Source organism: Rhineura floridana, chromosome 20 (assembly GCF_030035675.1).
Source record: "Rhineura floridana isolate rRhiFlo1 chromosome 20, rRhiFlo1.hap2, whole genome shotgun sequence".
In the NCBI taxonomy this organism is placed as follows: Eukaryota; Metazoa; Chordata; class Lepidosauria; order Squamata; family Rhineuridae; genus Rhineura; species Rhineura floridana.
This window is the reverse complement of record NC_084499.1, coordinates 377427-403155: the sequence shown is the minus strand read 5'-3', so window position 1 is coordinate 403155 and position 25729 is coordinate 377427. Positions and strand designations below refer to the sequence as shown.

Here is a 25729-nt window from a genome sequence, read left to right as displayed (position 1 = left end):
TGGGAGACAGAAAATGTTCGCAGGGTGGGGGCACATGAGAGAGCTCCACAGCTAGCCAGCCAGCCAGCTTCCTCTCCCCAAAGCCGGTGGGCATCACAGCATGAGCCTGGGCATGAGCATGCAAAGGTCGTGGCGACAAATGAAATGTGGTGCAAAACGTGGTTCAAAATGTGGCACAAGACTGCTCACTGGGGCAGGAAATCGCCAACATGTCACCCCGCTGCTGAAACAACTGCACTGGCTGCCCATTTGAAACCAGGCTAAGTTCAAGGTTCTAGTCTTGGTGTACAAAGCCCTATACAGCTCGGGACCAGGATACCTGAAAGACTGTCTTACCCCTTATGTACCCAGTTGATCACTGCGCTCTGCAGGTGAGGGCCTCCTGCAGATACCATCTTATCAGGAGGTCCGTTCCGCACAACATAGGAAACAGACCTTTCGTGTGGCGACACCTACCCTGTGGAACTCCCTACCCTTAAATAGTAGGCAGGCGCCATCTCTGTCATCTTTTCAGCGCCCATTGAAGACCTTCCTCTTTCAACAAGCCTTTTAAGTTGAGACCTTATCCCAGTCTGCTTCTGTGTTGGAATTGCTTTTTAATATGCTTTTAAACCTTTTTTTAAAATATGTTTTTAAACCTTTTAAAAAAAAAAGTCTTCAAAGCTTTTTTTAAAAAAATGTTTTTAAAGTTGTTTTGTTTTAATGTATTTTAATGTCTGTTTTTATGATGTTTTAAAGTGGTTTTACTGCTTTTGTTTGCCGCCCTAATCTCCTCCTGGAAGGAAGGGCAGGATATAAATTAAATAATAAATAATAAACGAAACGCTTGCTAAGGGGTCCATATTCCTCAAAGGCATCCTTTTCATCTCATTGCTAAAATCACAGCAAGGGCGTGGTGTGGGAGGCTGACCAGGAAACTGAAAGGATCACTAAACCACCATGTCAAGGGCATGACCAGACTCTCAGGCTTCATCCAGCACACCCTGCTTTTCACGTGACCTTAGAAAGAACCCCAAAACTTTCTGCAGTGAGGTGGCCAAGTTTGCTGATGATACCAAATTGTTCAGGGTGGTTAAAAAGGGCTGAGAAGCTCCAAAATGACCTCTCGAAACTGAATGAATGGGCAGTAAAACTGCAAATGCAGTTCAATGTCAACAAGTGTAAAGTTATGCATACTGGAGCAAAAAACTTAACTTCACACATATGCTCCTGGCGTCTGAACTGGCGGCGACTGACCAGGAGCAAGACCTTGGAGTCATCATAGATAGTTTAATTATGTCCACCTAATGTGTGCAGCTGTGAAAAAGGCAAATTCCATGCTAGGGATCATTAGGAAAGGTACTGGAAATAAAACTGCCGAGATCATAATGCTGTTATACAAATCTATGGTGTGGTCACATTTAGAATATTGTGTGCAGTTCTGGTCACCTCACCACAAAAAGGATATTGTAGAGCTGGAAAAGGTTCAGACAAGGGCAACCAGAGTGATTGAGGAGATGGAGCGACTCCCCTCTGAGGAAAGGTAGCTGCATTTGGGGCTTTTCCGTTTAGAGCAAAGGCGAGTCTGAGGTGTCATGACAGAAGTGTATAAAATGATGCCTGGCATGGAGAAAGTGGACAGAGAGAAGTTCCTCTCCCTCTCTCATAAGACTAGACCTCGTGGGCATCCAATGCAGCTGAATGCTGGGAGATTCAGGGAAGACAAAAGAAAGTCTTTCTTCACGCAGCACATCGCTAAACTACGGAATTTGCTCCCACAGGAGGCAGTGATGGCCACCTGCTTGGATGGCTTTAAAAAGGAATAGACAAATTCATGGAGGATCAGGCTGTCAGTGGCTACTAGCCCCGATGGCTATGCTCTGTCTCCTTGGCCGGAGGCTCCATGCTTCCGAGTACCAGCTGCTGGAAACCGCAGGAGGGGAGAGTTGCTCTTGCGCTCAGGTCCTGCTTGCTTGTGGGTCTCTTCCCATTGGGGCATCTGGTTGGCCACTGTGAGAACAGGGGGCTGGACTAGATGGGCCCCCTTTGGCCTGATCCAGCTACAGGGCTCTTCTCATGTTCTTATGGGGGTCCTGGGGGTGGGGGTACTCTCCATTCACAAGATAATGTTCCACTCCACAGCCATGAAGGCTAAACAAACTTGGAATAATTCAACCATGAATAAATGCCATCTCTTTATGACCTCACAGCAGGTTACTTCCCTGTCATACTCTGTCTCAACTGTCTCAACCCTCTCACCTCACTGTCCTGCCTTTTTCCTGCCTCCCTCCCTCAGGGTTCCCTGCTTTAACAAAGACCCTTAGCCAGGGGTTGCTAAAATGGTGCCCTCCAGATGTTGGGGGCTACAACTCCCACTGACCCTGACCACTGATATGCTGGCTGGGGCTAAATTTAACCCTATCAATGGCTATGAGTAGGATGGCTAGAGGAGCCTCCACATCCAGAAGCAGTATGCCCCCGCTAGGGGGCATGTGTGCATATTTATTTACTTGCTACGTTTATAGTTCCCCTATAACAATGTTCCCAGGGCTGCTTCCAATAAGAAATAAAAATATATTAGAATTCAGTCACACTAACATGACATTGCCTTTGAGCCCCGCTTGTGAGATTCCCCTTTGGGGCATCTGCGTGAGCAGGATGGGCAGGGCTGGTGCCAGGCAGGGCTGGGCCCTTGGGCACCAGCCTCTCCTGGGCCCGCAGCGCCTGCCTGCATGCCCCACCTACCTCTTACATCGTCTCACATGAATGGCACAAGCACAAAACAGGCATGCCTGCCATCAACCAAGATGGTGGCGGGGGCCTCCACCCCTTAGGCCATCTTGTTTGATGGCAGGCATGTGCATATGTAGCGTGCATGTCTGCCATCAACCAAGATGATGGTAGGCACAAGCGCATGGGAGAGATAGGTGGGGTGTGTATGTGGGCTTATTAAAGCCTGCACTGACTGTACTGGGTGCCTGGGAGCTCCCTCTCTGCGATCTGCAGCAAGATGGATTGCAGAATGGGAGTGCTACCCTCCCACTCTAAGGAGAAGCCCTTCAGGGGGCCCCAGTCAAAGCCCGACCTGGCCACCTTCTGGCGCCATTCCTGAGGATGGGAACAGGGATGCTAGGTGGGCCTTTGCTCTGACCCAGCAACTGCAGGGCTCTGCTAACACCTTTGCCCAGCATCACCTCCTTAGTGGCACTGGAGGCGATGGCAGGCAGGCAGGCAAGCCAGCAGGGAGGCCAGCAGGATGGAGGGGGGGCAGAGCTGTTGTTGCACCAAAGCAGTCACAGCAGGAACTGGATGTGCCTCTTCAGTGAGGGGTTTCTTTCTTCCTGAGACTCACCTGCACAAAGATGGGGAAGACCAGCACCTTGGGGGCCAGTGTCACGTAGGTGCCGTAACTGGAGTGAGGGATGGGAGTCCTCATGCAGCTCTGGGGGTTGGTGGTGGTGGTGCTGCTTTTTATGGTCTGCACAGTCTTCATTAGTCGGGATTTCTTGCCATGGGATCCACTTTTGCATGCATTGCCTGGAAAAAGTTAAAAGCAATGGGCAAGATGTTGTTTTCTCTCCTGCAGGACTGTGTTTAGAGCCCTGCCAGACAGCTGTATAATACCATGCCACGCTACCAACATCTGTATGAAGCCTGAATCAATAGTTAAGATTCAACAAGCAACAGAGTCCCCTCACTTCCTGGCTCCGTGAGGGGAAAGGCCTGCTGCAGGCTTGCCTTAAGCAATCTGCCACAGCCAGGGAACTGTGTGGAATCTGAGGATAAACCAGCCACATTGCCAACATATGTGGGGAGCCTCAATCAATAATCCATTAATTTAGCCTATGCTACTGTCCAGATCCACCTTCCCTCCTCCCCCGAAAGCTGGTTTTTGTCAAAGAAAAATATGCCAGGAGATCCATTCACAGAACTCTCCTGTCATGTCTAATTTAACCCTAAAACATCACAAAAATGGGGAACGGGATTCACATTCACTAGCACAACACAGACCCCCCCCCCGAACACAGTCTGCAGTTTGTAATTATCTTAAAATAGAGCGGAAGAAGGATTATGCGACTGTCACAGCACAGCCTTATGAATGTTTACTCAAAAGCAGGTCCCACAATGTTCAACAGACCTTACACCAGAGTATAGTATAACTAAGCTCACTCCCAAGTCAAGTGTGTTTAGCACTGCAACAGTACGAGGTGCAAAAAAGATCTCAGGCTGCACCAAATGTTCCTTTTCAAAAAAGAGCAGCTTTCATTCAGATGGGCTCCCTGTTAGACATCCAAGGCACACACAAGGTTCATTTCCATTTCTGAAGTGCAAAGTGCTCAAATTCGACTTTGCACACCGCTCCACACCTTTCATTGCCTTTGCATACCCGGAAACATCACAGAGTTGGTTCTTATTTATTTATCTATCCCCCGTGCCTGGCCATGGCGTGACACTTTTCCAAGAGTCAATAGGAAATGGAGCCTAATGGAAACGTTGAGTCAATTGGCTTATTGTTGGTCAGTCATTTTGGCAAATTTCCTACACAGTCATTTCTGCCACAGAGGAATTGGAAGAGAACATTGCTCAGCTGGCAGTTTCCATTGCCTCCGTTAGAAAAATGGTCCCAAGCTTTTTTCGAAAGTGCTGATGAGATGGACTAATAGGAACAGCCTAGGAAGCTGGTTCATCCTGAGGCTCTTCAGGGTCTCAGGCAGGAGATTTCATCAGGGACTGAAACTGAGGCCTTCTGCATGCAAGGCAAATGCTCTATCACTGAGATTTGGCCCTAATCATGCTGTAATTACCGTACACCAGCACAGGCCACGCATGCTGCCACTAAGGGCAGTAAAGGGGAAAACATTTCTGACCCGCAATGAGACACACTCCATGCAAAGGTTTTCCTGCACTGAAGCCTCAACAGCAGCTGAGTAAGGACCCCACTGAACACATGTGAATCTTAGGAGGTTGACTTATCATGAGCCAGCCTTGGCTGTCTAGTTCAGTATGGTCAGCACTGACTGGCAGTGGCTCTCCAGGGTCTCAGGCAGGAAGTCTTCTGAAGCCCTGCCTGGAGATTAAATCTGGGACCTTCTGCATGGAAAACAGGTGGCTCTACCACTGAACTATGGCCTGTCCCCTAGGACAGGAAGTCTCTAGATCAACTATCAGCGAAGCCATGAACTTGAGTATAGAAAATTGAGCTTAAGAAAACTGCCACAGAGCCCTCCCCCCTTCTGCAACAAGGATACCTGAAAGACGCTTACCCCTTATGTACCCAGCAGATCACTATGCCCCGCAGGCGAGGGCCTCCTGCAGATTCCATCTCATCAGAAGGTCCGTTCTGCACAACATAGGAAGTGGACCTTTAGTGTTGTGGCACCTACCCTTTGGAATTCCCTCCCCTATTAGGCAGGCACCATCTCTGTTAACTTTTCGGTGCCTACTAAAGATGTTCCTCTTTCAACAAGCCTTTTAAGTAGAGACCTTATCCCAGTCTGTGTTGGAATTGCTTTTTAAGATGTTTTTAAACCTTTTTTAAAAAAATATATGCTTTTAAACCTTTTTTTAAAGATGTTCTTAAAGCCTTTTTAAAAAGTTTTTAAAGATGTTTTGTTTTAATATATTTTAAAGTCTGTTTTTATGATGTTTAAAGTGTTTTTAGTGCTTTTGTTTGCAGCCCTGGGCTCCTACTGGGAGGAAGGGCGGGATATAAATCAAGTAATAAATACATAAATAAAAAGGGTTAATAATACTGGTCCATCCTGAAATCACACAGGTGAAGTGCTTTGGGCCATGGGTCGGGGCAGAGAACCTGTATGGGATGCAGAAGGCCCCAGGTTTAATCCCTGGCAGCATCTCCAGCTGAAAGGATTTCAGGTAAAAAGACAGTGAAGATATTCTATGATGAAGACTCCCCCCCCCCTCCGAAGAGCCACTGCCAGCTAGAGAAGGCCATCCTGGGCTAACAAACTGACTCAATATAGGGCAAGAGTTGGCTGGACTGTGAGGTCACAGCTCAATGGCTCTGCATGCAGAAGGGCTGGAGCAACCCCCAGCACACCAGCTAGCCGGATTAGGAAATAGCTCTACTCTCTCTGCCTAAGGCCTCTGAGAGCCACTCCCATCAGAGCAGATGGCCTGAGGCTCCATGGTGGTCTGAGGCAGCTGCCCGCATCATGTGAAAAGGAATCCATGCTAGTGCACAGAGGCGGGTGACCTTCCATATTGATATCCTGTACCGTGGTGAACCTGCCCAGGTGGCTGCCCCCTCCCCCTCCTGAACCAGTCTGTGGGTGCAGAGGGGTGAGAGGCTGCCTGGAAGCTGAGGAGGGAGGAAAGGTCCCCGGTGGTGTTCTGGGAACCCCAAAGGACCCACCCCAACCCCTACACACACACACACAGAATGGCACAGAAAAATTTAATTCTGCTCCCCCCACACACACTTCAGAGAGGTATCTGTGCCTCTGTAGCATCAGCAACAGCAGCCATTCTGCACCAATCCCTGCCCTCCTCTCAGCTCTTTTTGCATGCCCAGCAACTCATATCCCTCCCACTAGGCTGCCTTTGCTTCTTCACAGGCTGAGAAGCAAAAGGGCCCGAATGGAGAAGGCACGTGTGCTGCAGTGGCTAGAGTGTTGGATTGGGGGGGGGGCTCTGACCTTGGCCTAGTCACTCTCTCATAGCTGAGCCGAACCTCACCGGGCTGTTGTGAGTATAAGCATGGAGAGTGAGATCCTTGGAGGAAAGACCAGATATAAGCGTGTGCAGCAACCAGCAGAGCAGGGACTTTCTAGAAACACACCCGAGCAACCGTGCAGATCTTGGAAAACAGGAGCAGTGGCGAAGGGGCAGGAGAAATAACAGGGAGACGGATGGACACAGTTACATGTGGGGAGGGAGGGAAGCAGGGGCTCAGGCACTCATACACTCTTAGCTGGCCTTTCGCTACTGCAGGCATCTCACCAGCTGCACTCAGCAGGCAGGCTTTGATGCCACCCTGGGAAAGGCAAACGTTAAGTGCTTGCCTTGGAACAGGAACAACAGCCATCCAGGACCTCCCTTGCCCTGAAACCAGACCCAAACACTACTGAGCGTGGCTGGGGAAACAGATAGGACTCTTCCAAAGTAAATAAGCCGCTCCGTTCCATTCGCTGTTTGGAAAGGGCTTGAGCGCACTCAGATGAACAATGGCTGGGCTCAAGCCGCTCAGAAGACGCCGTGGCAGAAGTGGGAAAGGCCTCTCAGTTGCTGGAGGGGTAGGCAGCTGCGTTTGCGACATCTCTTGCCCGGTGGCAGAGCAAAGAATAATATTAATCCTTAGCCTTTCCATAGCACAGCCATTCTACACCAGCATTCCTGACCTCTCTGCAACAGTGATGTGGAGGCATGGCCACAGGGACGGAGGAGAGGCATTTCATAGGCCACAGCCTTGCATGCAGAAGGTCCCAAGTTCAATCCCCAATGGCACCTCCTGGTAGGTCTCAGAGAGATTTGTGCCTGAAATCCTGGAGAGTGGCTGCCAGTCAGTGTAGACAATACTGAGCCAGATGGACCAGTGGTCTGACTCAGTATAAGGTGGCTTCCTCTGTTCCTAGTCGTTTGCTGACTATACCAAATTGTTCCAAGTAGCTGAAACAAAAAGGGATTGCAACCTCCTCCAAAACGACCTCTCCAAACTGAGTGAATGGGCAGTTAAATGGCAAATGGAGTTCAATAAACTGAGGTTCAAAGTGATGCATATCGAGGCAAAAAACTCTGAATTTCACATATACACTCTTGGGGTCTGAACTAGCAATGGCTGACCAGGAGTGAGACCTTGGGGTTATGGCAGAAAGCTTGATGAAGACACTGACCCAGTGAGCAGCAGCTGTGAAGAAGGTGAACTCCAAGCGAGGGATCATTAGGAAAGGACTGGAAATAAAACGGCCGAGATTGTGATGCGGTTATATTGTGTGCAGTTCTGGTTGCCTCACCTCAAAAAGGATATTGTAGAGTTGGAAAAAGTTCAGAAAAGGGCAACAAAACTTATCAAAAGGGTTCCCTTATGAGGGAAACGTTTGGGACTTTTTAGTTTAGAGAAAAAGTGAGTAAGAGGGGACATAATAAATGTGTATAAAATTAAGTAGGGAGTGGAGAGAGTGGATGGTACTGGAGCTTGGGCCATCCAATGAGGCTGAATCTTCAGCAGACACAAAATAAAGCATTTCTTCACACAGCACATCCTTAAACGATGGAATTCGCTACCACAAGATGCAGCCATGGCAGCCACCTTGGATGGTTTTAGAAGAGGATTAGACCAATGAATGGAGGATGAGACTATGAAGGGCAGCTAGCAAGGCCGGCCATGCCCTCCCTCCACTGCCTGAGTGAGGAAGAGGCCCTGAATGCCAGTCGTTGGGCACAGTGCTCTTGCACTCGTCAGGTTCTGCTTGTGGGATTCCCAGCAGAGTGTGGCTGATACTGGACTTGATGGGCCCCCTTTGGCCTGATCCAGCTACAGGGCTCTTATTGTTTGTAACTATATTATTGTTATTTATTCAGTTTTTATCCTGCTTCTCCTCCTGAGGAGCCCAGAGTGGCCTAGACAAATATAGAATCCCAGCTGTTCTGAGGATAAAATGGGTGTGCAGACAGGAAACCATTTATACCACTGGAGCTAGTTGGAGGAACAGAAATCAATTATATCAAACAAACAAACAAGCAACAAAACAGAAATTGGGTACGGACTGTTTGTGAATGCAGACCTCGGGGACTCAATAAACCTGACCAACTCACAGGCCGCAAGCCACGTTTCCTGATTTCTTTAACAACAGCAACAACAACAATAAAACATTGCTTTCTGCTCTAAACACAAGAAAGTTAGTACAAAAGGATAGAAAAAGGAGTCTCGAGACAAGAAAGAAGCTGCCAAAGATTTCACTGCTCCTCGCCTCACTCAATATCCTGCCCACTCAAGAAAAGGCCAACCCTCCAATGCAACATGCCTGTGACCAAACCCCAGAGCTGGCAATGAGGGAGGCACCCACTCACCTCTGGGGGTTTTGCCGTCTGGGTAGATTGGCCTCAGAAGCTGGAAGACACAAAGCAAGAAAGCTAGGGTTACTCTCCTCCTTCTAAGAGGGCTGGGAGTATTCTGCAAGTCTGCACAGGCCTTATGGCTGGATGCAGAGTTTAGCATCTTGGGATCTCAGTCCTCCCTCTCTCTCAAACAGGGTGGCACCCTCTGGGACAAGATGAACTACCCTGGAAAGGCTGTCCTTGTTAATCTGTGGACAGTGAACATGCTTGGGGGCAACTAGGAGTGTGCATTTGCTCCAAAAACTCATGAAAAATTCATTTGAATTCCAAATAATCCATCCATTCATTGGATATGTTTTTCATTAGGCTGTTGCCAATAAGGAGAGCAACTGAGACCCACCCAAGGCCATAAGAGGAGAGCAGTGGCGAGGAGGAGTGCTGACTGCCATGGGATGCAGTGACAAAGGCTCAGCCCAGGCAAGCAGCTCATCATGTGCTAAGGTGGTTCCTGAACATTCCCTTTCAGGCTGCAGGTGGATTCTATGTCAACTTTCCCCCCATATAACATATATTCTACCCTCTGTTTCTCAGGCCACCATCTCGCTCCCTCTGTGCAGGAGTTCTTATCCTGGAGCATTCAGTCATGTGAGCTCTCACCTACAGTCTGAAATAGCACAGGAACAGTTTTAATCATGTCATGAGCTCGTTCTGTAGATGTGGGCAGTGAAGAGGGTAAAGCGGGCTTGAGGTCACTTTCAGATAACCTGTTTAATGAGCACTCAGCCTGAATTGTTTGCGAAGAGATTAGAAGTTATCAGCTGTTTAATGAGTATTTATCCTGGTTTGTTTGTGGAGAGATCAGACAAGGTCACGTCAAGCAAGTGATATTCCACACTCCCCAGTGCATTCCTCATCACTTTGCTTATTACGAGGGCAAGAGGGTTTGTTTCACCAAAGCTCCAAATTACCTTTAATTGCACAGCCTGAATTTGTCAGGATGTGATTGAATCCCATCTGAAAACAGTGACTGTCTGGAAGCACCCTGAGGGCCAACTGATCTCTGATATGCAACTGCACCTCTTCTGAGAGGGGGATGCGAAGAAAGGTTTGCTGGGGCTAAAAGGCATCTTTGAACTTATAAGAGGAGGCCAGCAGGGCAGTGGGGCAATTAGCCATCAGGCCAGGTGGGTTGTCCAGCTGCCAGCCTCCGCTCCAGAGAGTCCATACATACCTGGCCTCCTGGACTGAGTGGTGCCAGGATGATGTAGTTCTTGTCGCCACCCCCTGCAGAAGGGGATCTGGAGAGGGGGGGCATGGTGTGTTGCTGAGGGGGGACCTTCCCAAGTTCTGTGTAGCGCTCCCAGCCATTGAGCACCAGGCCATCATTCCCACTGTAGACAACGTGGCAGCTTTGGCGATGTTCAGGGGGGTGGGGCCGCAGCGCGCCGTTCTTCTCTCGTTTGTTGGGTGGTGACTGGAAGTCATATGTCGATTTGCAGGAGGAGCGGTGGGTGACACCTTCTAGGCCAGGTTTGACCCGAGGGACGATGCGCCAGACCAGCAGGATGATCTCTCGGGGACAGTTCCTGCAAGAAGCGTTGGCATTAACATTTATTTAGTATTTAATTTTTTATTCCCTCTTTTTGTACTGGCTGCCCAAAGCAGCAACATTACAAGATAAAAGCACACATATGAAAATAAAAAGTAAAACAAGGCAGGCAAAAACATCAGCCAATTAAAGCTCAAACCACCAGCCAAAGACAGCCTTTGCTTGCCAGCAGATGAGGGATCTAGATAAGGCTCCCTAGAAGGGGAGTTCTACAGCCTCTGAACAGCCACCAAAAAAAGCACTTCAGAAGATCTTACTAATGTGGTTGAGCATCTGCATGGGTATGTACAAGGCCCCTGGTGTCTCTAGTTAGGGCTGGGAGAGATTTTTATGGAAGGTTTTGAATCCCACTTTTGTTGGAAATTATATTCGTATCTGTATTGTGCAAGCTGCCTTGAGTGAGTTTTACTCATAAAGGTGGCCTATAAATATTGTAAATAAATACATGTTTTTTTAAAAAAGTTCACACAAGACCAACTAATTTGAGAGCCTCTTCAGAGACCGGTTATCATAGGAGTTGGTCCAGACCCTGAGACCCTCAAAGATTCCCTTCTCATCTGTCAAAAAGCCTTCATGGAGGACAGATCCAGCAACAGTCTTGAAAGCTAAATGGAAGGCAACAGGGCCTCTAGGGAGAGAAGGTGGAGGAGTCGAACAACAGGGGCAGAGACTGCTCCCATAAAGTCTTATGGAAGAACATCCCTGGGGCAGCAAAACAGCATTTGAAGATGACAAAAAAAGGATTACACTGATTCATGGATATGTCCATTGGTGGCTTTCAGCGATGACAGTTAAATGGAACATCCATATTCAGAAGCAGGGTATCTCCAAATATCACATGCTGGTGTCAAACTACAAAAGATGGGCCATGCTTTTGGATGTCACCCATTAGCAGCACTTACACACACACACACACCCAGCCCTGACAGACTTAGATCCTGGTTGCACCCCTGCAACTACCCGTCCACACTTTTGTCATAGTCACCGGATTTCATGTGCCAGCTCCACACATTTCCAGTGTTCGACAGGCTGCTCATTGAGCTGAAGGACAGCATCCAGTTGTTGCAATCCGGCCTTCTCTGCTGGGCCTCCTGCAAGGGGAAGATGAAGGAACCCCTAAGTGGTGGAATGCCTTCCCCATCGAGGTACAACTTCACTGTACAGCTTTAGGTGAATGCTGACAACACGTCTCTTTAGCCTGGCCCTTGACACCCGAGGTGTATATTTTCAGGTTGTTTTTAACTTTTACTGATGTCTTTTAAGGCTGCCTTTGGGTGAAGGGTGGGCAATAAATCTAAACAACAACAACAACAAGAACAAATGCTCTCACCCCATAATGCCTCACTCTAAGGAAGGATCCTGTGTTTGCCAGGTCCTCCCTCTGACTGAGATTCTCTGGCGACTAGGGCATAACAGCCACAAAACAGCCCCACAGGAGTGCAGCAGCAAATACTATCTAAAGTTACTCTTCCTCAGGCTGAGGCATTTAGGTGCCTGAGGGGGTGGGCAGCCTTACAGTGGACCACTGATGTGTGCGTGTGCGCGTGCACACATGCGCACTATTCTGCCATTCCCTCCTGGTCTACCACCTGAGACAAGTGCCTCAGGTGGCCTAACAGGAGGGCTGGCCCTGACCCCTGAGGGCGTCAGCTGAGGGGCAGGGCAGGGAAGTGGCTCAACTGAGCTCCAACAATGTGCCTGGTCTCCTGGTGGTGGGTTGAAGGGACGCAGATGCTGCTCCCAGGTTCAAAGGCTCCCCTCCTTGTCCTCCAGGGAGCTGCCAGGGAGTGAGGTGGAGAGGGCATGTTTTCCTTTCCACACTCTCCTGAAACCTCCCCACCCCCACTGTATAGCAACAAAGTGCTCAGCCAGTCCCAAATTTGAGCCCCAAAGCATTATATAGAATGGCAGGGAAGGTCTCAGGAGGGCGGGAAGCCCCCCCCCCCCATTGCTGGCAGCCCCAAACAGCCCTATGGGGCTTCTGTCCCTCCCAGGCTAGTAAGTAAGAGCATGCCTGCCCAGGGTCTGGGGTACGGGGCTACATTTTATTGCAGTTCCCCCTTGGCACAGGCAGAAAGCCAGTATATATATTGTACATCAGATGACCAGAGCTTGGAAGATTACTTTTAAAAAGAGCGACACTGCACAGAAGCCCAGTTTGAGGCACGTGCTTTTCATCCACAAATCAGAGGAGCAGAAGACTTCCCCTGCTTCTCTCCCCCAAGTAATGCCTCAAAGTAATGCTGGAAACATTACAATTACTCCACAAAAGTAATAAAATTACTCCTAGTTCTATTACAATAAAATGTAAAGGAATTACCCACTCGTTCCTCAAAAAAGTAATGAATTACAAGTAATGAATTACGTCCAAGCTCTGCAGATGACAGACCACTTACTAGGAAGGGTGTGCCACGGGCCAAGAGAAAGTTGTGCAAAAAGAACCAAATCGCCATTCAGACAACTCTGTTCTTACCAGAGTCCACTGCTTGAACCCGGACAGGGGAGTCACAGCAGATGGTAAATCCAAACCCATTCTTGCCACGTGGGATTGTGATCTGAAAGGAAACAAAATATACACACAAACTGCGTATGCTTTCATCGGTAACACTGCGTAACTCTACAGCAGTCAGGGAGAGACAAAAGGGATGTGCATGCACATATGCCCCGCGCATGTTCATCAAATCCCTGGGAGGGGATGGGAGGGGGAGCTCCTCTACTAGCCGTTTCTTTCCCAAAACATTGACATCCCCAGCACGGCGAACGCCCTTGGCAGCCACTTGTTTGGCATTAATGAAGAAAGTCCCTGAATGCATCAAGGTGAGGTGAATGAGTTGCTATGGGCTGTGTAGGAAGGCCTGGGTGTTGGTGCAGCAGCCAGCCACATTTGGTGAGTATTTTGCTCTCTCCTTGAGTAACTAGCATAAGTAACTTTCCATTGGGCAAATTTGGACAAGCAGCATAAAGGTTAAGTTCATCCTATCAAGCCCTGCCCAACTCACATCCATCACCACAGAGAGGCGGTTCCACCTAACCCACATCTGTTGCCACAGAGAGGATGCAAACACTACAGGACTATTACTAAAATAGCATCACGTCCTCAGGCTGATGAAGGAAGAGACTTTCCAAAAGCCAGCACTTGTCAGGCCATTCTGCAGCTTGGGTTTTAGGAGGATTTTGTACCCAGGGCAAGATATTCAGTTCCATTGTCATCCAGCATCATGATGTCTCTTGGCCACTCCACATAACAACACAAGCTAGGCTTTTTGGCCAAACCTCAGATGCCATTCACCTGGATTTTTCACAGTAATTTCTCATACTGTATCTTGGACAGTACAGTAGGGCCCCGCTTTAAGGCGTTCTGCTGATGCGGCGCCTTTCATTTTCAATTTTAAAGGTTTTTTTCCCCTTTTGCGCCGTTTTCACGTCATTTTCACACAACGCGGCCCATTAAAGTCAATGGGGTTCTGCTTTACGGCGTTTTCTGCTTTACGGTGGGGGTCCGGAATGGAACCCGCCGTATAAGCGGGGCCCTACTGTAGCTGTTTTAATCAGTTAAGGTATGACTCTTGTGTTGCTATATCATTTCTTGGACTAGAAATATGACAGAGGAATGACTCTGCATGGGAAATGCCTCCTCCCTGGCTGGGTTAGCGTACAAAGAAGGGAGGACTGGGCAGGGCGATATGGTAATATATGAAAACACATGGACCATCAGAGACGGGTGCAGGATATCTTGCCATCATTAAACCACAAGGAATAAAAGGATGAGATGACACATTGTCTGGTGCCAAATTCTGTCCACTGTCAAGAAATTAATACTTGCGTTTCACAGTAATAGATAAAGAACAAGTTGCAGAGAACATATACACACACCAATTGAAAGTATCTCCAGTGCCTAGCAGTTAGCTTCTGGGCTGCATCCGTGGTGATGGTTTGTTATTTATTTATTAGTTGCTTTCCTTCATAAAAATGAACCCAAAGCAACATACAGTAAAAAGATTAAAACCAATATCAAACCAATACAACTAAAAAAGTTTAAAAACACAATACACGGACAAGAAGGAAAAACAACCCACCCGCTAAAAGAGGCTACAATGTCAAAAGCCCTCCAAAAATTAAGAACCAAATGCTTGGGAGAAGAGGAATGTTTTTGTCTGGTGGCTAAAGATGGATAATGATGGCACCAGCTTGCCTCTCTGGGGACAGCATTTCATAAGCAAGGGGCCACCACTGAGAAGCCCCATTCTCATGTTGCCACTCTCCGCACCTCCCTCAGAGAAGGCACACAAAAAAGGGCCTCAGATGCTGAAAGCAGGGTCCAGGTTGGTTCATGTGGGAGAGACAGTCCTTGAAGTATCGGGGTCCTGAGCTATATAAGGCTTTATAGATCAAAAGCCAGCGCTTGGAATTGAGCCCAGAAGCTTTTTGGTAGTCAGTGCAGTTGTGCCAGAATTGGTGTGTTGTGCTCAGACCTTCTTGTCCCTGTGAGCAATCTGGCTGCTGAATTCTGCACCAGCTGCAGTTTCCAAACTGTCTTCAAACACAGTCCCATGAATAATGCATTGCAGTAATCTAGCCAAGCAGTTACCAGAGTATAGACAACATAAGTCAGGCTATCCCTGTCCAGATAGAGTCGTAACTTTGCCACCAGTTGGAGCTGACTGAAGGCACTCCTCGCCACTGAGGCCACTTGAGCTTCCAGTGACAGTAATTGATCCACAAATACGCCCATGCTATGCACCTGCTCCTTCAGAAGTGGTGTAACCCCATCAAGAGCAGCCTGCATCCCCTCCATCCAGTCTAGGGAACCATCCACTAACAGCACCTCAGCCTTGCTTGGACTGACAAGTTTATTGGCTCTCATCCAGTCCATTACCAAGGCAAGACATTGGTCTAGCACATCCACTGCGCACCTGGAGATGTAGAGATAGAGTTGTGTGTTGTCAGCATATTGCTGACAATGTACTCCACACATCTCTGGATGACCCCACTCAGTCGTTTCATGTAGATGTTAAAAAGCATGGGGGATAAAACTGAACCTTTAGGAACCCTGTACTGAAGGTTCTACGAGGTTGAACAATACTCCCCACACACCTCCCTCTTTATACCTTTAAAGTTCTGAATAGGCAGGTCCCAGTGTATAATTTTTAAAATTAATCTCTATTAAAATATTCAAGGTGGCAAACAACACAAAAGACATTAAAACAATCCTGAAGTTACCAAATTAAAATTACACTACAATTATATAAAAAGTGAAATGGTCCAAAACAGCAGTAATCAGAGTCCTGTTTTCCCCACTGACGAGCTGCCTGGAGGAAGCAATATGGGTCCAAGCTCACTTCTGCTCGCAGGGCTGTTCCTTTCAGCAGCATCTTGGCAGGTACCACAGCACAGAAGACCCCATCACTCCTTACACCCACTTTTCAAATGCAGTTACTCTCAGTCTTAGTATAGCAGCCAAGAAGGGAAACTCAGCAAAGGAAGTTCCTTACTTTACAGCATAATGATGATGATGATTATTAAAATAAACCCACCTGAATGGGTTAAATCCCCTCTCTTTTTCTAACATTCTGGGTATGTGTGGAAGGAGGTGGGGGGTGACACAGGAATATAGGAGGGGGTGGGAAATTCCTTCCTACTTTCTAGAAGGTGGCAAAGTTCAGAAGGTTACACATTCCTATGCAAAATGAGCACCTGGCCTACTTATAGAGTATGAATTCCTTCATTTAGGAAAAAGAGGCTTTGTCTTAACCTAGCAGCAAAACAAGCCCCCAGAGAAAGGAGTCTATGCACACAGCACTTTCAAAAAGTTTGTATTTTTCTTTATTGCTATAGGGTTTTTCTGAGTCAGTTATGGAGGCTCCAATGAGTGTCAATTGCAAGCAAACCTTTATTAGTTCTTAGTACTCCCCAAAAGCCAAGTCAAAAATCCAAGTCATGTTGTGGAGAGTGAGAATTCTGAAACTGCCAAAGAGGCAATGAATCCTGATGATAGCATCCCATCTACATCATCAAGCAGTGTGGTAGCAACAGGAGATAAATGTGTGGACACTGAATTTAGTCATCCAAGCAATATCTCTTGACAGTGAGAAAGGACAGTCAAATGGTGACAATGACAGAGAAGCAGAAAGCAGTGTTCAAGCCTTTCCAGATTATTATATAATCTTACAAGGCTGTGTCTATAATGAAGGGACCCTGCACTTCTGAATTTACACTACATTACTGTGGGATTGGGAGGACTTTATTTTTATTTTATTTTTAAAAGTGTTTGCCAAGACTAAAGCAGTTTACTCCATTCAAAGCTAATGAAATTAAAAATTAAAATCCCTTGATGGCTTGTAGGCCCTTTCCAACTCTATCATTCTATGATTCTTATAGATTTTGCTGGGTGTGTGTGAGACAAGTTCTCTCTAAAGGTATGCTGGGACATGTAGTTCTCTTGGGCCAGCAATGGATGATGTGAGTCTGGCAATTTGTTGATACATATGCATATTGGGAATGGTAACTTTCTTGGCTATCTTGGCATGAGGAAAACCCATCAGAAATCTATCTCTTTAGCTGCCTCTGGGCCTGACCTCTGGAGCTCCTGAGCTTTTTGTAAAACCTGGACTAAAACTGTTCTAGACTCTGGTGAACTGGAACCCATACAAGACATGCTGGATTCCTGTAACATTAGTGATTAATTTTTGTATCTGCTGCTGCTAGATCTACTTTTGTATCTGTTGCTACTAGGTTATTTTTTCTTGGCATTTTTTCCTGTCCTGGTAAAATAACAGCCGTGATTTAATGAATCATGTGTCAGCATCTTATTCAATATAAACAGAGGTTCCTTACTGGTGCACTCTGTGCATACTGATGTCATTTATTTCTGAGACTCATCGTTCCCAATTGTGCCTCCTGTGAGAGGAGGGTACTGGCCAGAAATGGTTGGCGGTTCTAATAGGTAGATCCCCTAGACTAGAGGTAGCATCACCCTTTGATCGAATAGAACACGGCCTGCACATTTTCCTTCTCAATAAGCAAATTGTCCTTACACCTTTCTTTTAAAAACCAGCCACCCAGAGGATCTGGAAACCTAATTTAAAATTCCTCATCTCTGCCACAAGCTCATTGTATGATGTTGGGTACATCACTCTCGTTCAACCAAAGGGGTAGCCAATTTTGGCCATGGCTTAGAGGAGAAACAAAAGAAAAGTCCATTAACACTTTAAAGGCTAGAAAATGCATCATTGCACTGCACTTTCATGGATTACCAAGAATGATGCATCTGATGAAGCAGACTCTAGCCCAAGAAAGCTTATGCCAGGATAAATTTGTTGATCTTCAAGGTGCTAGCACTGTTGTTTATGCTGTTTTGCTAAACTTGCACTATGATCTATTTTATAAAATTGTTGTGAGGACAAAAGAGTATAAAACACCTTGGTCAACTTAAAATGCTATTACAAAAAGTAAAATGGTTCAGATGAGAATTTGGTGTGCAGAGCCTACAGTATATGTAGCACAGGAGCATGGACTGCATCCTGCCCGCAAACCCCACCCAGGCAAGCCTGTCCCAGCAGGCAACTACACATTGGATTTGCGAAGGTCCTATGTGTAAAATTCAATGTTTGTAAGTGTGAATATCTTGGTTGCAGCCGGTTTCTTTTCTTCTTCAATTTTCAGTCCCCCTCCCATTATTCCAAAAGCACCTCTCCCACCCCTCCCTCAAATGAAAATCAAGGGCGGGCAGGTTGGAGATAGAGTTTCTATTTTTATTATTATTTATCACTAGTAAGTTTATATCCTTCCCACCTTTCCTCCAAGGAGGTCAAGTAGCATTCATGGATCTCCTTTTCTCCATGCTACCCTTTCAACAGCCCTGTGAGTTAGGTTAGGCTGAGAAACAATGACTGGCCCCAGGTCACAGTGAGTTTTCATGGCTGAGTTGTGATTTTAACCTGGGTTCCCACCTTATTCCAGATTTTGGGGGGGAAGTATAGAAAATAAGCTCGGTGAGGGAAATATTTTCCCGTAGGTCTGGAAGTTCGTGGGGCCCTTGGCAACAATCCTGTGTGGCACCTGTAAGACTAACCAATTCAGGATGCAATCCTGTGCACACTTATTAAGGAGCAATCCCCATGGAATTAAGTGGGGCTTACTTCTGAGAAATATAGTTATTGTGGCATGAATCCACACAAGAAATTGTGTTGACAGGGACCCCTTCCGAAGCAAGGTAAGTGTTTATCTGGTAATGTTTAAGGGCCCACTGTTTCATTGCAGGGGAGGAGGAGAGGGAGGGAAGCAGACGTTTCCCCCCAGCAGAGAAGCAACTGTGACAGTTCAGACCCCTTCTGAACCAGAGTAACACATTTTTCAGTTTCGTTGAGCACTGTAGCTGTACAAATGCTCAGCACCTAAGTGTCCACAGTATTTTTGCAAGAGAGGAGGATGGGGAGAAAAATAAGAGCTTGGCCAGGCCTCTGTGATCTCCCTGGCCACAAAGCATCCCTACTGGGGTTACCATCATTTTGTCATTTCAAAAAGAGTACGTTTGGCTTCGATAAGTGAAAAGTAAGAGTGCTGTTGCACCATCTCAAAAAGAGTACATATACTCTTAAAAGAGTATGGTTGGTAACCCTAAGCCCTACCACATCCAGTGGACACCAGCCACCACTGGTTAGGACAAGCACTGTGACAACAGGGCATGGGTTTCAGTAACAGGGCTGAGACATAGTTCAGGCATGCGTCCCATGTAAAGTCTGAGTGACTTCAGAGATGTCTGACATGCATCCTGTTTGACCAGCAAAGGGGAAAGATCTGCCCTTCCGATTTCTGAGGAAGGCAGTCAGAAGGAAGATCCCGTTGAGGGCTTCCACCAGCACTTGCTCCAAGGAGAAGCGAGTTAGTTCAAAGGGGTTGCAATGGAAGCTCTTCCTGCCTGGCAGCAAAAGGGCACTCCCTGCAGCTTCCACAAAGGCCCAAGGGCACCATTTTGGCTGTGTCATCCCATGGTTTAAAAGAATAGTAGATAGTCACCAAAATGACTGAGGGGTTGGAGCACACTCCTTACGAGAGCAGGCTGAAGCACTGTGGGCTTGTTAGCTAAGACAACAGAGAGGATTTCAGAAAGGCAGAAAGCAGACAGAGAAAAGTCTCCCTCCTCTCAGGGTCACTCAGTTAAAAATTGACCGGCAGGAAAAAGTACTTCTTCACACGTGAAATTAGCCTATGGAACTCACTGCCCCAAGGTGTTATTATGGGCACTGGCCTAAATGACTTTAAAAGGTGATTTGTCAAACTCATGGAGATGGTGGAGGAGGAGGAGAGTTCTATCAATGGCTAAATGTGATGGCCATGGGGAGCCTCTGTGTTCAGAGGCAGTCTACCTCTCAATACTAGTTGATGGAAGCAAATTGTGGGGAAAGGGTCTAGACTTCCTGCCACATTTGTGGTCTTCCAGGAGACGCCTGGCTGGCCCCTGTGGGTGGAAAGCAGAATGCTAGACTAGAAGGACCTTTGGCCTCATCCAGTCGTGCTCTTAACCAGGGCTGTTCCTGGACCCACCTAAGGCTGTGAGCACACTAGTCACCTATAGCAAAGCATATCCATGGGTCACACCTGGATTGATCTGCTGATCAGTTGCAAAACCTCTCTGAAACTGAATTTTTTTAAAATGCTGATCCCACCAGTTCTTACAGTAAAAGTGGGTGGGGTCTCACTAGTGTGTGCCCCCGTTTTCACAAAAGAGAGGTGGCAAAGCCCTGGAACCGGCAGAGCAATGAGGGGGTCTCCACCCTCAGTGAGAACCAACATAGGTGAGCCTTCAAGTTTCACTTTACTGGCGAGAGTGAAGAGCAGCAAGTTTCATACTGAATACAGACTTTACATTTAACACATAAGGATGCTTTTGTGCCACTTAACTTGAATTATTCAGATATTTTCACAAGAGACAGAAAGCTGAAACTGAGAACATACAGAGGAAGACACCCTCCTCACCAGAAGACATTTTATCAGCTAGCAATCAGTGCACACAACACAAATTGTATCCCATAATAGCAGCCAGCAGAGAAGCCCAGGAAAGCTATCCACACGATGCAAGGATGGAAGTCTGGGGGCTCCTCCTTCACCTCTTGCTGAAGGAGTGCATCCCTTCACAGCCAACTAAGGCTGCAATCCTATACACAGTTACCTGGGAGTAAGTCCAGGGTAGGGGACCTGTTCAGATCATGACAACATACAGGGCAGCCTTTGGCCTATTTAGGTGCTGCGTCCTCTCTTTGGGATCCAGTGGTTTGAATGACCCTTGAAGCGTTCCTGATACCCAACTCAACCCCAGACCAAGGGGCAAGAAAGAGGTGGGAATTCTAGATAAAAATGCAGGCAACTCACTCTCCAGAGAGCAATCACATTACACAAATGCCACAGAATCAAAAGGCTGGGAGCGTTAAAAGGCAGTATGCCCATGGGGTAGGAGCCTGCCTCCTCTGGGCAGCCTTTGCCCTCCAGAGCACAGTACAACACAAGCCGGGATGCACCCCAGAAAGCATTTAGGGAGCAGCACCCAAACAGGTGGCTCAGATACCTTACAGGAGATCAGGTCTAATCAGTGGCTGTTAATAATGGCAGCCAGAAAAGCCACATTCAGGCGCAGCAAAGCTTTGATGAGCGGCCCCTGGAGACAAGCAGAAGAAGGCGGGCGTTCACCCTATTCTCACCCCACGTATCAGGTTCCCAGGAGCCTCTGGCTGGCTACTGCTTGAAGACACATGCGTGCAGGGCCACCTAGGGGGACCTCAGCTCTGAACCTGCAAGGCGATGCTCCCTCACACACACCCCAACGCCAAACCTAAACCAATGTACAAGGGGACATGCTATGTAGCTTACCTCACTTCCCTGGCTGAAATCTCACCAGGGCATAAGTTCAACAGAAATTAGTGAGACTTACTTCTGAGTAAGCAATGCATGCGAAGGTAGCCTTAGGTAAGCAACTCTCTCTTCTCAGCCTCAACTCCTCATCTGCAACAGGGAGATGACAGCAGTAGTCTTGACAGGATTGTGGCAAACATAAGAAGAGCCCCGAGGTGGCTGGATCAGGCCAAACGGGGCCCATCTAGTCTGGCCAGCCGCAAGACCTTAGCACAACAGCAAAGCTCTCTCCGACTGGCATTCAGGGGCAGAGCGCTTCTGACCATGGAGGTAGAAAGCACATTTAAAAGACATGATAACATACATGCAGGACGCTGAAGAACATTAATCTCAAGGGCCAAGCCTTCAGCTGTTGCAGGAACAGCTCCCACAGAAAGCCCCGCTGTGCTTCCATAGCCCATACACAGCACTGATTCCCATGGAATGATTTAGCCACGGCTGGGAGAAGTGTGACACCAGCCCCACTGGCCAAGCCGATTCCACAAAATGCTGCTCCCATCTCGTCTCACATGCACACACGCCACAGTCCACCTGAAAAGAGCATACCCGGCTGCCCCCCCCCTTGTGCAGACCTGCAACCGACCTGCCGGTAGCGCTGCTCAGAGCACACTCTGCACAGTCCGCTGAATTGACTCATGTCCGCGGCCTCGAGGCTTGTGGCTGGCCCATGAAAAGCTAAAGCGATCCCTGCTCTCTCTGGTGAGCAACAGAGAGTACAGAGGAGAGACCCCCCCCCCCGCCTGCCTTCTGGAAGCTGAGAACGAGCCTCTGTGGTCCTGGCATGGCCGCCCGTGAGAACCCAGGAGCTCAGCAGAAGAATGGCAGGAAGCCACCCCTCGCCTCCCAGGCCGGCTCTGCCATGTGCTGCTGTATGATAAGCACGGAGGCTTCCTGAGAACTCGGAGGCACAAGGAAGAGAGAGAGTTTAGAGAGTCAAACTCCTGTCAGCTCTTTTACCACAGCGGCCTTTGTTCACCAAGGCAGCACAGGGACATGGCCTGTGTTCTCACAAACATTTAGAGGATGTTGGAGGGGGCCTTTCATTGATGCTGTGCAAAAAGGGGGGGCTTGCATTCACGCTCATATCCAGGGAAAGGAAGAGTAAGGACTGCAAGTAACCAAGGAAATAACGGCCTTGTGCAGAAAAATCCCCTCCCTCACATACACACACACTGTGCTGATAGAGATCTGTGGCCCTCTCCCCCCCAAAAGCAGGCCAGTCCATGGCTACATAATGGGACAAAAAGAAATCCATCAGCTGAGCATTCCTAACCTTGGAAGGAAGATGAAGCGATCAGAGAAAGCTTTGCCTGCTTTGCAGCTCTTAAAGGCACAGAGCCTCTGCTCATTAGAAAGGAAGAGGAAAAGTGGCAGTTGCAGGAAGAGAATTCCTACAAAATGTTGTTTTGAGAACAGCTTCTAGTCCCCTGTGCCACTCACACCCACCCTTCTTTCCAGCAGACGTGGGCCAAGGAGGGACACCGTGGAAGACAACTGCAAAGCAGGCAGCAAGGACAGAACAATTTACAGGGGAAGAAGCGGTGTGGTGGTGGGAGGACCCCCCCAGCTGATTCTCATTGCAACACAGTAAACCTGCATCTGGGCACCCGAGCTTGAGGGGGGGTAAAGTAGCAGGTGGGAGAGGATTAGCACACACCGCCTGCCCATCCCCTCCTCTCCCCTTCACTGCACAATGTACTTTCTGCAGCAACAACTTGGGGTCTCCATCTCAATGAATGCACTGAGTTTACCAGCATTTTTACTACGCCCCTTTAATCTGCCTGGTTGAGATTCTGAATGTTGGGAAGGTGGTCCCTGTGCTGTTTGAGTCCCCTCCCAGGCCCCGCCCCCTGGGAAAGCCCCACCCTGCCTGCAGCTAGAGGTGTGTCCATGAACTAGAGAGGCTGTCCAGCCAATCCTGGCGGAGATGCTCTTCTCCTACCTTGAGATGCTCCACGTTCCCCTCTTGCTGCCTGACCAGTAACGCAGCTGCCTTGGCTAACGTCCGCTCTGGAAAACAACAGGGACACAAAAGGGAGGTATCCTAACCGCCTCCCAAAACATCCTGCTGTACACACCCAAAGACCACCGAAGCTGCTGGAACTGTCTACAGGGAAAATTAAAGCCACATTCATCTGAGGGAGGGGGCAATGGGATTAGAAAACACACACAATGGGGGGAATGGGGAACTATGCCACATATGAGCTTCTTCTCTGCCCCTTCCACCCTGTCACAATGGTGTGAGTTTTAACTATTATTAATGTCCTCCGGTTCTGTAAAGTGCACCCAAGTGGCTTCCAAGAATAAGAATATCCACCTATACAATAATAAACATAAGAGAAAAAATAAACTATACAAAAATACATAACATTGTAAAACGGCACTAAAATAACTATATTATCAAAAACAGAACAGTTCCTAAAAGCAGCAATTAAAAAAAAATTTTTTTGCATAGCACCCTTTATCAGCTGAGCCTAGTGGGGTTTGCAGTAAGAGCTTCATGGAGTTTTTAAAGTCTTCAATTCCTGTCTAAAACTAGGAAAAGCCAGAATCTGGCAGATCTCCTTAGGGGAGGCATTTCACAGTTTTTGTACCATCACCAAAAAGGCCCTGTTTCTTGTATTTGCTTGTCTAATATATTTGTAAGACTATTTGTAAACCACTAATTCATAAAAAATATTAAGGTGGTGTACAGTGAAATCACTAAAACATCACAAAACTTTAAAATCCTAAAATTATTTAACCATAAAATACTGAACACCATCAAAATTAATTCTCGAAAAACGCTTCCAAATATGGGAGAAAGGGTAGAAGTTTCATATCAATAGACAAATTGATATTCTGATGTAGCTCAGCAGCACCACCTTGAGTATCTGGGATTCTTACTCTGAATAGACAGCAATCTCCTTTGTTGTCTGTCTGAACATGCCCCCTCCAGTTAAGCCTTTCTAAACAATGGCTGGCTCAACTGGTCTGAACCAGCCAGACCTTTTGAAATGTTAGAAGACTAGCCTCTTAGTAATTTTCTGGCAGGTCAAATCACAACACTGTAACAGGAGTGAAGATGGGGCTCGTTTAGTTGGGCTCATCTGCTTTGCATGTGGAAGATGCCAGGTTCAGTCCCTAGCGGCATCTCCAGGTCCGGCTGGGAATATCAGAAGTCCAAAGATGCTCTGCAAGGAACTCTGAACATGCTCTGAAACCCAAGACTGTTCAAGAAGGTAAAAGGTAAGTAGCTCAACTAGACTGATTTCACCCACTTTATTTACAAGCCTGTGTTGTGTGCGATGGCTGCTTTCCCTTTTCCATCTGTTTCCCCTTGACAAAATTCTTTTATATTTTGTCATTCAGCTTCACTGGTTTTTCAGAAGGAAATTCTGTGGAATTCCTCCACAAAACTTTTGCCCATGTGCAAAATCCACATGGCTGAGCCAAATCTTTGTGTTCTAATGATCCTGCAAGACTGGATATTTTGGGCTTTGGAAGAGAAGTCCAAAGCTTTCTTCTTCGAGGGTTCCCCACCACCACCACTGGAGCTGAGCTGGAAGGTGTGAGGGGCCCTGGGAAACTCTGTCCTGCAGACTAGGAAGTTGCAGTAGGTTCATCCTGCCTGTGGCCTACTGTAACTCTTTTTTGGGAGGGGTAAGCCCTTATATAGAAAGGGGTCTATCAATAAGGAACCCCCCCACAATCTGTCACTGATAGGTACAGTGACAGACGGACAGATATAGTAACAGAGAGATAGTTTAATAAGCTATTATTACTATTTACATATTGGGAATGCCTTTCCTTGCAATCGTCAACAATGTTTGTATTGTTAAAAATGTGCAAAACAAGTGGCCCAGGAACTGGCCACTTTCTGGTTGTGTCTTTGTGCCTCAAGCTGGGCGATGGGGGAAGAAGGTGATTTTGTGTCTTGGAGCCCCCGGAGGGAGAAGAGATTCCAAGCAGCCAGAGGGTGGGGGCCAGAGCCAGTGTGGTGTAGTGGTTAAGGTGTTGGACTAGACCTGGAAGACCAGGGTTCGAATCCCCACACAGCCATGAAGCTCACTGGGTGACCTTGGGCCAGTCACTGCCTCTCAGCCTCATGAAAACCCTATTCATAGGGTTGCCATAAGTCGGAATCGACTGGAAGGCAGTACACACACACACACAGAGGGTGTGGGAGGGAGCAATTGCCTCCTGTGTCACGCAACCAAAGGCACAAATTCTTGGGCT

The 25729-nt window shown here is 47.6% G+C and overlaps 1 protein-coding gene across 7 annotated transcripts in view; it reads right to left on the bottom strand.

Annotated features, from left to right (window-relative positions):
* RGS3 (regulator of G protein signaling 3) overlaps nt 1–25729 on the bottom strand; it is a 112013-nt gene that overhangs the window by 61465 nt on the left and 24819 nt on the right. For 6 of the 7 annotated variants that reach the window (XM_061604399.1, XM_061604395.1, XM_061604397.1 and 3 more), the window contains 6 exons: nt 23454–23521; nt 13080–13161; nt 11592–11697; nt 10229–10583; nt 9010–9049; nt 3332–3516 (listed from right to left, as the gene is read on the bottom strand). In XM_061604399.1, coding sequence (XP_061460383.1) covers nt 3332–3516; nt 9010–9049; nt 10229–10583; nt 11592–11697; nt 13080–13161; nt 23454–23521 — 836 coding nt within the window. Of the gene's footprint in view, nt 1–3331; nt 3517–9009; nt 9050–10228; nt 10584–11591; nt 11698–13079; nt 13162–22094; nt 22293–23453; nt 23522–25729 lie in introns of those variants that run through there. The other variant, XM_061604396.1, reaches the window with a different exon arrangement.